Here is an 11600-nt window from a genome sequence, read left to right as displayed (position 1 = left end):
AAAAAAAAAAAAAAACCAAACTCATTGCCATCGAGTCAGATCCAACTCATAGTGACCCCTCCTTGGGTTTCCAAGGCAGTATCGCTACAGAAGTAGATTGCCCAATCTTCCTTCCGAGGAGTAGCTGGTGGGTTTGAACCATGAGCCTTCTGGTTAGCAGTGAAATGTCTTAGGTACCATGCCACCAGAGCTCCCATGTATACAAGAGTGTACCATATTTTTATACAAATAATGCACACAGAAAATACAGTAATTGCATAGAAGAGTTCTCATATTCTCTCTCTGTGTGTCTCTCTTTCTCATACACACACAGCACTGGTCAGCCAAAAGACAGACACAGCCTCTAATTCCCTCACAAATCAGATCTACAATCCCAATTCCCCTTCACCTCTCCTCTCACATATGCAAAGATCCAACTTTGCACCTCTCACAACCAAGTGAGATAAAAAGGATAATATTAGGATACTGTGAAGAAACATACTCCAACAAATTTGAAAACCTGGAAATGGACAGATTTCTAGAAACACACTATCTACCCAAACTAACACAGACTGACATAGAAAATTTGAACAGATCCATAACAAAAGGTCATAAAAAACAACCACCAACAAAAGAAGTCCTGGGCCAGATGGCTTCACAGGCAAATTTGACCAAACAGAGAAGGCTGACACCAATTCTATGCAAACTATTCCAGAATACAGAAAAGGAGGGAATATTCCTGAATTCATTTTATGAAGCTAATGAATGAATGAATGAACACATTGCCATCAAGTTGGATCTGAGCGACCCCTCAGTGGTATCACTATGGAAGGAGATTGCCCAACCTTCCTTCTGAAGAGTGGCTGGCGGGTTTGAACCACCAGCCTTCTGGTTAGCAGTCAAAAATGCCTTAGGCACTATGACACCAGAGCTCCCCTTATGAAACTAGCATAATCCTAATAGCAAAGCCAGGCAAAGATACCACTAAAAAAGGAAATCATAGACCAATATCTCTTATGAACACAGACACAAAAATTCTCAGCAGAATCATAGCCAATGGACTCCAAACACACACACACACAAACATACATATATATATATATATATATATATATATATATATATATGTAAATTCATGACCAAATGAGATTTATATCAGGCATTCAAGGACGGTTCAACATTAGAAAAATAATCAATGTAATCCACCACATAAATAAAACAAAGGAAAAGAACCAAATGATCCTATCAGTTGACACAGAAAAGGCATTTGCCAAAACCCAACACCAATTCCTGATAAAACATTGAACAAAATAGGACTTGGAGGGAAATTTCTCAACATAATTAAGGGCATATATACAAAGCCAACAGCCAACATTACTTCAATGGGGAGAGACTGAAAACATTCCCCTTACGAATAGGTACTGGATGAGGATTCTCTTTATCACCACTCCTATTCAATATTGTATTGGAAGCCATAGTCAGAGCATTGTAAGGCAAGAAAATGGAAATAAAAGGCATTCAAATTGGCAAAGAAAAAGGAATTGAGCTCTATTTGCTGATGATATGATCTTACACATAGAAAATCCCAAAGACTCAGTAAGAACATTATTGGAACTAATTGATATTTTCAGCAAAGTGGCAGGATACAAGATCAACATGCAAAAATCAGTTGGATTCCTTTACACCAACAAAGAGAATGCAGAAAAGAAAATCAGGAAAGCAACACCATTTAGAGTAACCACTCAAAAGATGAGGTACTTAAGAAAAAATTTAACCAGAGACACAAAGACCTATACACACAAAAAAGAAAAGAAATTGAGAATTGAAATTACAAAGGCTGAAAGATCTGCAAAAGATATCCTTTTCAATATAACACTCCAAGGAAAGAAAGAGTTAAATCTGAAATGTGAGAAAGCACTCTCAAGCTATTTATTTTTACTCATTCTGTGATGCATTGATGTCACAACTCAGTTGAACATATACATAAAATATTAAATGGTTTAATACCAGCATCATTAACATACTTTCATACCTAAAACCACAGAGAAACATCCACATAACTCCAACTCACGCAAGCATGGCCTCATGAATACTCTTCACAATAACCTTGTGGAACAGGAAATAAAGGTTTAGAGATCCTAAGTGACCATCTATTCTAGGTCACAGAGCATGTTAGCAACATAACTATGAGTAGTGCACAGGCCTTTTCATTTGCAAGTTTGTAGTAATGTTCTTTCTGCATATCTCTGTAGACATCCACTTCACACTTAAGAAGTTATGCCACAGTCCAAAAAATAGCAGTCTTATCTGCACACACAAGCAGCATACATACCCTGATACAGTTCACGCCAGTGGCCCCCATCCTCACGGCACATATAGTACAACCAAGCCTGGGTCTCTGCTCATCTTGGATATTTTCAGCACCCCCTCCTACTGTGCTGGGTCCTGACACACACACTGTTCATTCCTCACAGGCCTGTGCCTACTGGTATTTCATTCATTCTTCCATCCATAAACACTGAGTTTCTACTCTGGGCCAAGCATCTTCCCACTTACATCTCTCTAAACCCACTCCTCCCCTAACGTCCTCATTTCAGCAAACAGAACAACCTACTCCTAAGTGACAGCTATTCCAACCCATCAGAATTTGTGTGTGTGTGTGTGTGTGTGTTTATGTGTATGTTTTAACCCAAACTCATAAGCTCAGGAAAGATGTGGTAGAAACTACTCAAGGCCCAAGAGAATATTATAGAAAGGAAGGAAATAGTTTGCCTATTCCCATCATCTTTAACAATTTTTTTTTTTTTTTTTTTTTTGAGCAGGGAGAGGAAATCTCTCACTCACCGAGGAGGGGCCCAGAGTCAGGCCTTCCCAGTATACGAAGGTGAGAGTAGAAAGATAACAATGAAGGGAAGGGAGGTTCCACACAGAACTCCTGAATGCTCTCACAATGAGGCAAAGGCCATTTAGAAGCCTCCTTGTACAAACTCTAAACAAGCAAGGGCCCCTCCTTTTACTGATGCCAGGCACCGGGTGACAGGGTCTGGTGCCTGAGTAGAGCTCTACATTCCCAGGACTCTCAGACCTTCTACAAAGATACTCCAGAGCTACTCACATAGTCCTACACAGGTCCAAAAGCAACAATTTTCATGGTTGTGTAGTCACAGCTAGCCTCTCTTCCAACACCTTCCTTGCTCACCGTGCACAGGTCAGCCCCACCCAGAGCCCAAGCTGACTGCCCTAGTTCTACCATCAAATAAAGGTCCAAGTTAGGTCTTTACAAGAGTTTGTACCCGTTGTTCCACTTCCTCACCTCCTATTCTCTCCCTAGCACACTTCAATTGGTTTCTGTTCCCGCTAGGCTCTGAAACTGCTCTTGTAGAGGTCGCTAACAGCTTTGACTTTGCAAAGCCAATTGTCATTTGTCCATTCTCATTGTATAAGATCTTCCAACAGTTATCTCACATCACTGTCCAATCGTTCCTCTATGTAAAGTTTTCTTCTAGAGGTTCCCAGGACACCACGTTTCCCTATTCTTTCTCCTATCTCTGGGTTACAAATTCAGTTTCTTTTGCTAATTTCTCCTCTGCCAGACCTTTAAACACTGGAAAACTACAGGCCTCTGTTCTCAGCTCTTCTTCAACCATAATCTCCTGGGTCATATAGCAAGTTGATGGCTTAAACACCAACTGAATGCAAATGACCCCTGCAAAACCCATGTCTTTATTTCCAACTTTAACATCTCTTCTAAGCTCTTGTAACCAACGGCCTACTCAACATCTCCACTTAGATGTCTCATAGATATCTCAAATGTAATGTGGTCAAAATGAACTTCTGATTTCCACAATTCCCCAAGGTATCAGTAAATATCACCATCACCAACCTAGTAGCTTAAAACCTGGGAACTACTTTTGCTTTTTCTCCTGACTCACCTTTACTACATTTCACACATTTGTTCATCCAATAGGCTATTAGGCCACCACTCTGGTCTAAACCACCATCTTCTCTCACTTACTTTACACTAAGAAAAAATTCTGTCTCCCCGTCTCCACTCTTGGCCTATGTAAACTATTCTTCACAGAACAGAGTGATCTTTTAAAAGTGTAATCATTATCATGTCCATCATTTCACTTTAAACCCTTCCATAGTTGCAATTAGAACAAAAGCTAAAAAAATTCTAAACCTAGCCCTTGAGGGCCTCCATGAGTTGGCTTTTGCTACCCTCCTTAATCTTGTCTCTTTCTATTCTCCCTCATTCACTACACACCAGCCACAATGGGCTTCACTGAGCTTGTGGGGAAAACTCTTTCCTCAAAAATCACATGACTGCCTTCTTCTACACATTCAGGTCTGACTAAATATCACTTCTTTATAGAATCCCTCCCTGACTGCTCACTAAGATACTTCCCCCAACTCTTGCTACTTTCTGCCTTATTACTCAGTTTCATTTTTTACAGCATTTATTGTTATCTGAAATTACTTGTGTGTTTATGATTTCTCTCTCACACACTGAAATAGACGCTCCATGAGATCAGAGACTCTGTCTTGTTCTTTGTTGTATTCCTAGGAACAGTTCCTGGCACAGAACAGGCCTAGCATAAATCATTTTTTGAGTTGATGAACTGTTACCATAGGAGCCCAGGGTGAGTGAAGTGGGGACAGTAGACTCACTCGATAGAAGGCATGTTGGGTGCAGACATCGGGCTGACCTCCTTGGCCTTCTGCAGTGCATGTTTCTGGTTGAAGGCCTCCTCTTCCTCCTGCTCATCCTAGACACAAAGCAGAGATGGCTTTGCCTGGGATCACTATGAAGGAAGGAGCCTTCCCTTGGCTCTACCCAGAAGGAGCTCTGAAGACAAGGTGAGGTGAGGAAAGCAGAAGAGTTAGACAAGGCAGTTTAAGTTGGGTATGGCTCAGAGATCTCTGATAGCCAGGTCCAGAAGATACCTTGGGAGATAGGAGAAATGATACACAGTGCTCTACAACCTTAGCAGGGTCAACAATGCTCATCCCTGTCCTGCTCCACAGGCCACTCAGGAGAGCTGGTGGAAGTCAGCCTCAGCCCTCAGTGGAGCTGGCTTAGGTTGTGGAAGATAGAGGCAGGAGCCAAGAGCTTCCAGATGTTCTGCAGTGTCTGGAAGTGATTGAGAAGGATCCTTGCCACCAGAGCCCCCTGGAGTAAGGTGCTAAGGATGGATATTCCATCATGTCCTCCTCTCCACACAGCTAAGTGGTCCCATCCTGGATGCTCAGGCAAAGACCTCACCCCCTCACCTGCTCCTGTTAAGTGACAATACCAAGGAAAGCCAATTCAGGTAAACTGACTAGAACTGCAAATAATACATCTCATAACATGCTATGGTTTCACATATGCTGTTACTTAATCATCACAGTAATCATGTGAGGAATACAGGGCTGAGCTTGCAGGGAACACTCTTTCCTCAAAATATCACATGACTGCTGCCTTCTACACATTTAGTTCTCTGATTAAATATCATCATTAAATATCATTCCCATTTTACACATGAGAAAACCAATGCTAATGGAGACCAAGGGGCTAACCCTAGCTAAAAAAAAAAAAAAAAAAAGCCAGAAAGTGCCAGATGAGGGACTCAAGCCCAGCTTTTCAGATTCTAAAACTGGTATTTTCCCTGCCATACCATGAAGATAAGAAGACCCTCAAGCATGTAGGGAAAAGTGTCATACAACATAGAAGATGCTCAGAAATATCCCAATGATGCTATCTATGTGCCTCTGTCCAGGCCAAATTTGAATTTCACTTATCTCTATAGGTCATCCCACTGTAATTAGTACTGCCTTCTCCCCTGGAGTAAAGAATTGTGGTAAAGAAAGAACTAACTCATTGGGAAATGTAGTGTCTGACTTTATTTAAACTTCTCCTGGATGACTAAGACCTCTGAATGTCCACACCCCAGAAACTGTGATGCTTTTACCCCTTCTCACACATCAGAGGGTAAGTCACATGATTGAAGTCTCACAATCACAGGCCAGAGTAGCACAGAAGGAACTTAAACCTATGGCTTTGGTATTTCCTTTACTCCCCATGTCATAATCCTGCAAAGGATCCCTTTGAGGGCTCACAGAAATTAAACTGCTGTTTTCTATATCCCACAAGTGACCTAAGGCTCACCAAACTCAGTGAAAATGAGTAAGATGTGTGGCTCTCCAAATACCCAGATATTTCCAGAAGGGGCTTTTCTGGCCCAGAGTAGGAAGGTTTTTGGGACGCACCCAACAGCCAAAGGACACCCAATGGCATTAGAGAACCTTCAAATTCCATCCCAGAGAACAATGCTCACCTTAGTTAGCTCTTGCGCATTGGCCAGATTGTCCACAGCGATGGCCAAGAATACATTCAGCAGTGTGTCTGGCAGAATGAGTTAAGGATGGACAAGGAAGAGAATAAACATGTTTCTGCAAGAGTGAGAGGATACCACCCTGTCTTTCCTGCATGGGACATTCACAGGAACAGATGCTACCCAAAAGAGTCACATAAGTAGGGATTGTGGGAAGAGGGAGGGAAATGTTATATTACCCTGTTTGAAGGAGAAAAAGAATATGTCTTCTCTCCTTCCACAGGTAATGTCTTTGTATAGGATAAAGAAATACCTGAATCAAACTACACAGGGGCCAAGATAGGGCGAGGAGTCCTTCACACAAGTATGGCTGCTACTCACAGCAATAACAAATAAGAGAATCATTGAACAATGAGAGGCACTGGAAGCTCAATGAGGTCCATCTTTCCTTGCTGGGCGAATAGAATTAAAGCCCATTTAGACTGATAGGCATCATGCTATTCTGTACCTAAAGATGAAAGAAAATGAGATAGCTAAACAAGTGGGCAAGGGACCTGGTGGTGTAATGGTTAAGCGCTTGACTGCTAACCAAAAGGTTGGTTTGAACCCACCAGTGACTCCACAGGAGATAAGACATGGCTATCTGCTCCATAAAGATTACAGCCTAAGAAATCCTATGGGGAAGTTCTACCCTGTCCTATAGGGCTGCTGAGAGTTGAAATTGACTCAATGGTACACAACAGACCCATGAGCATCATGCTATTCTGTCCTCAAAGATGAAAAGAAATGAGATTCCATAGCCCATCTCACTGACCAGCTCTCAATAATGGGATGCTAACTTACTTCTCTTATTCTTGTTAGGGTTCTGACAGGCTACCATATTTCATTTAATAAAATGTTACAAGACAGATAACAATCATTAGATGGCCACTTCAGTTCCATACTGTAACTCCTGAAATCCATTTTTCCAAGTGTCTTTGAAGCCCACGTGTTGTGGAATACAGTCCAGGTTCAACTACCCTCAGAATAACAGGAAAATCAAGATACCAGTGGATACACTGGTCTTCTATTTCTATGATTCACTCTGTGTTTTTTTTTTTTTTCATGATTTTCTTATGTTTAGTTTATAGTCTATTGTGGATCATATAAATATTTCAGAGCAGAAAATTTTAAAAAGTAGTATCTCCTGTCTGTGAGAGTATGGAAAAAGCAAAACTACAACTGCATGATATGGCTCTCCCTTCTTACTCCACCAATCCCAATACAAGGCAAGACCTATTTCCCCCAGATATCTAAGATAGTATAGCAATGTGTAGTTTATAGGTCACATTCAAACGGATTATCTCACTTAAGTACCACAACTAACAAATGAGATAGATAATGTTATCCTCCTTTCATATGTGAAAAACAGAAGCTCAGTGAGATTAAGTGAGTTGCCCAAGGTCACAAAGCTGGTAAACAGAGTGGCTGGGATTCAAACACAAATCTTCCTATTCTAGGTCCTGTAACCAGACATGGGTCTTGGAGTTATACAAACTTGATTTCTAGTCTCCTTTCACAATTGACGAGTTGTTTGACTGAGCAAGTTATTTCTTCTGTCATGTTGGGTAAGGATTAGATAAAAGTACATGTAAAGCAGTACAAGGTTTCATATGTAACACAAATACAGTAAACGTTAGCAACACTAATATTAATCATAATACTAATGTTTTTTGGGATCTTTTTATGTGGCAGGCATTGTTCTATATTAACATACAATTAATTCAGTAATATAATCTATCCACTATTCCAGGCTATATTGATTTCTGTCCTCTCTTATTTTTTCAGAATATAGTATTTCCAACCATCCAGTTTAATAGCCTCCCATAAGTTATTATTTGTGTGCATTATAGATTTGGGTTATACTCTATTTTGTTTATGTTTGGCTCTTTACATAAATATTTTAAAAGTTCCTTAAGATCAGGATAACCATTTTCCTTAGTACTTTGAGCAATGTCCCCCTTCCATCCTGCCTACCCCAGCTTTTTTACCACCACCACCACTACCTCCTCAAATGGTGATCCAGGCAGGCAGGCAAGCAGTATAAAGAGGAACATTTAAAAAGGATACAGTTTCCAAACAAGGTGAGTACAATGAAGTAGATGGCTGACCACATGCCTGAGCTGACCCCTCCCTGGGAACGGATCCCATTGTACATCACCTCATTCCAGTCTTCACCTGTCAGGATCTATATAAAACAAACAACAGGCAGATCAGAGACCTGGGTTGGTTGAGAAAATAGGGTACATGTAAATGGCAGCATTCTGGGCCTGGGTCTTTTTCATCTATCCACTTGCTTGGCCATTCTGCCAGGGAGAAAAAGTTACTTCCACGAAAAATTCAAAACTTTCTTTTGATATGAAAGAGACTTTTAAGCACTGAAAAAAGGAAGGAGAGCATCAAGCAGAAAAGAAAGATTCTATTCCTTAAACTACAGAACCTCTCTCACCTCCAGCTTTGCCCGGCCCTGTGGGACTCATACAGATGAGGTGGTCTGGCCATTTGTTAACTGACTGTCCCCTGAGTTGCCAGGCTACCATTTCTAAGGCAGCAGCATTAGTGGAAAGGGCCTCCTAGGCTCCATTTCAGGAAATCTGAGTTCTGGTCTAGTTTCAGATTATGGCTAAGTGGTGATTTTCTCTAATTGAAGACAACGTCGAGATGGAACCACTGAGACTACGGTCCCTAGCTGCCCTTCAGGTCTGGAATTGAACCCACTCTTGTGGCTTCCAGCCAAACAAAAGACAGGCATATGAGGTGAACATTTACACTAGGTAGATATACTCCTTGGAGAGAACAATAATGGGAGAATAGAAGGGTTGTGTATGCACAGGGAGACAGCTCGGGGGGCAGGAGTGCATGGGAGGGAAGGACAGAGGGAAGAGGTAACTATGAGGAGGAAGTAGAATGGAAGCTGTTACATTGTGGTAAATTGTATTCAATGTCATGAGACAAAGTGCATGTAAACTGCTATATGGAAAGTGAATTTGCTCTATAAATTTTCACCCAAATCACAATAAAATAAATAAACAATTATAATAAAAAGACAACATTGATTGTGAGTTTGTCCCACGAGTTAAATAGATTTCAGGGGATAGAATAGATACCTCATTAAATGTCCACACCCTAAAGATACTTCCAGATTTCAGAAAACTATAAATGTGATGTTTGACTGAATGTCTGAGACTCAATATCTCTTAGAACCTCACAAGTGTAGGGAGAAGGCCAATGAGGTAATCATAAGACCGTTCTTTCAATGTAGGGAAGAACAGAGCTACAGAAATCCTGGAGATGATTTTGGTGATGATAACTCAACAAGTATCCATTTTCCTGGAAGGAGCTTGGAGAGGAAAATCAGGAGTCTCTTAATTCTCTAGGAAATCATCATCTTGTACAGTATGGTCTCAGACATACCATAACACTTTTTTTTATTGCCATTTGGCATCCTACCTGAAATACAGTCATGATGGCTGCAGGGAAGGTGTCAAAATTTGCTGACGGAGTCCCATCATTAAAGTTAAACCTGTAAAGGAAAAACCAACAGCCAATATTATCAACACAGAGAAACGGACAGCGCTCCTCTTGAGAATGGGAAGAAGTAAAGTATGTCCGTTATCACCACTCTTACTCAATATTGTGCTAGAAGTCCTAGGCAGCACAAGAAAGCAAAAAAGAGAATGAAAGGGTATCCAAATTGGAAAGGAAGAAGCAAAACTATTTCTATTTGCAAATTACATGATCCTACACACAGAAAATCCCAGAGATTCCACAAGAAAGTTACTAGACCTACTAGAAGGAGTCAGCAAAGTGACAGGGTATAAGATCAACACACAACAATCAGTTTAGTTCTTCTACAGTAACAAGGAGAACTCTGAAAAGGAAATCAAGAAAACAACACTGTTTACAGTAGCCCCCAGAAGGACAAAACACCTAGGAATAAATCTAACCAGGGATTGTAAAAGACTTATAAAAGAAAACTATAAAATACTACTGAAAGAAACCAAGGGAGACCTACATAAATGGAAAAACATTTCATGCTCATGGATAGGAAGACTTAATACTGTGAAAAAATACTACTCAAAGCAATCTATAGCTATAATGTAATCCCAACACAAATCTCTACATTATATTATTTTGTTGTTGTTGTTGAGAATAACCACAGCAAAACACACATCAATTCAACAGGTTCTACAAACACAATTTAGTGACACTGATGACACCCTTCAAGTTGTACAACCATTCCCATCCCCCTGTTCTGAGATGTTTCTCCCCCATTAACATAAAGTCATTGCCCCCTAAGTTCCTATCAAATCTTTTAAGTTTCTGTTGTCAATTTGATCCTATATAGTTCTCAAAAGAACACAATGCTCAAGAAAGATCTTTTTTACTAGTTAAGCTAAACTACTGTTTTCAGAAGACATTGGGAGTATTTTTGGTTTCAGGTTTAAAGATTATATCAGGATAATAGTTTCAGGGTTTCATCTGGAAGTCTGAAATCCACGAGAAGTTGAAATTCTGTTCTGCATTTCCCCCTTTTGACTAGGATTCCTCTATGGAATATTTGATCAAAATGTTCAGTAATGGTAGCCAGATATTATCCAGTTATTGTGGTCTCATAGCAAATGAGGCAGTTGTTGATGGAGCAATTAGCCATACATTTCTTATTTTCTTCCTATTCCTGACTCCTTTCACTGTTTCTTCAGGTGAACAGAGGCCAATTGTTGTGCCCTGGACCCACCAATATTCTTTAATGAAATAGAAAAACTAATCTCCAACTTCATATAGAAAGGAAAGAGGTCCTAAATAGCTAAAGCAAGACTGATAAAAGAACAAAGTATAAGGCCTCACACTTCCTAACCTCAAAACTTACTTTACAGCCACAGTAATCGAAACAAACCAGCCTAGTACTGGTTCAATAACAGATAGAATGGAATTGACAAACCAGAAGTAAATCCATTCATCTATGGGTACCTAATCTTAGACAAAGGTTCAAAGTCCATCTGTGATAGTTGGAGCTGTGTGTCAACTTGGCTGGACCCCAGTTCTGTGTGGTTGTTCCCATGACGGGATCAGATGGCTGTGTTCTGAGTGGCCAGTCTGCCCAAGGGGAGTTTCCCTAGGGGTGTGGCCTGCTTCTGAGATATCCAGGGACATCCTGGGAAGAGACACATTCTTTGAGGGATTGGAACCCTGGTGTGCGGACTACAAACTTCCATGAGTGAGCAGCCCACCGCTCAGCCCGGAGATCTTGGATTCGTCTTTGTT

At 40.6% G+C, this 11600-nt stretch overlaps 1 protein-coding gene across 1 annotated transcript in view; it reads right to left on the bottom strand.

Annotated features, from left to right (window-relative positions):
* The window catches only part of CACNA1E (calcium voltage-gated channel subunit alpha1 E), a 548688-nt gene that overhangs the window by 93882 nt on the left and 443206 nt on the right, over positions 1-11600 (bottom strand). Inside the window, exons 15-18 of the mRNA XM_007937646.2 lie at positions 9786-9858; positions 8406-8523; positions 6300-6367; positions 4651-4748 (exon numbers count right to left, since the gene is read on the bottom strand). Coding sequence (XP_007935837.1) covers positions 4651-4748; positions 6300-6367; positions 8406-8523; positions 9786-9858 — 357 coding nt within the window. The remainder of the gene's footprint in view (positions 1-4650; positions 4749-6299; positions 6368-8405; positions 8524-9785; positions 9859-11600) is intronic.

The sequence above is a fragment of the Orycteropus afer genome, unplaced genomic scaffold (assembly GCF_000298275.1).
Source record: "Orycteropus afer afer isolate SDZICR_OR568_19922 unplaced genomic scaffold, OryAfe1.0 scaffold00043, whole genome shotgun sequence".
In the NCBI taxonomy this organism is placed as follows: Eukaryota; Metazoa; Chordata; class Mammalia; order Tubulidentata; family Orycteropodidae; genus Orycteropus; species Orycteropus afer.
The sequence above is the reverse complement of the archived record's forward strand: the minus strand, read 5'-3'. Positions and strand labels throughout refer to the sequence as shown.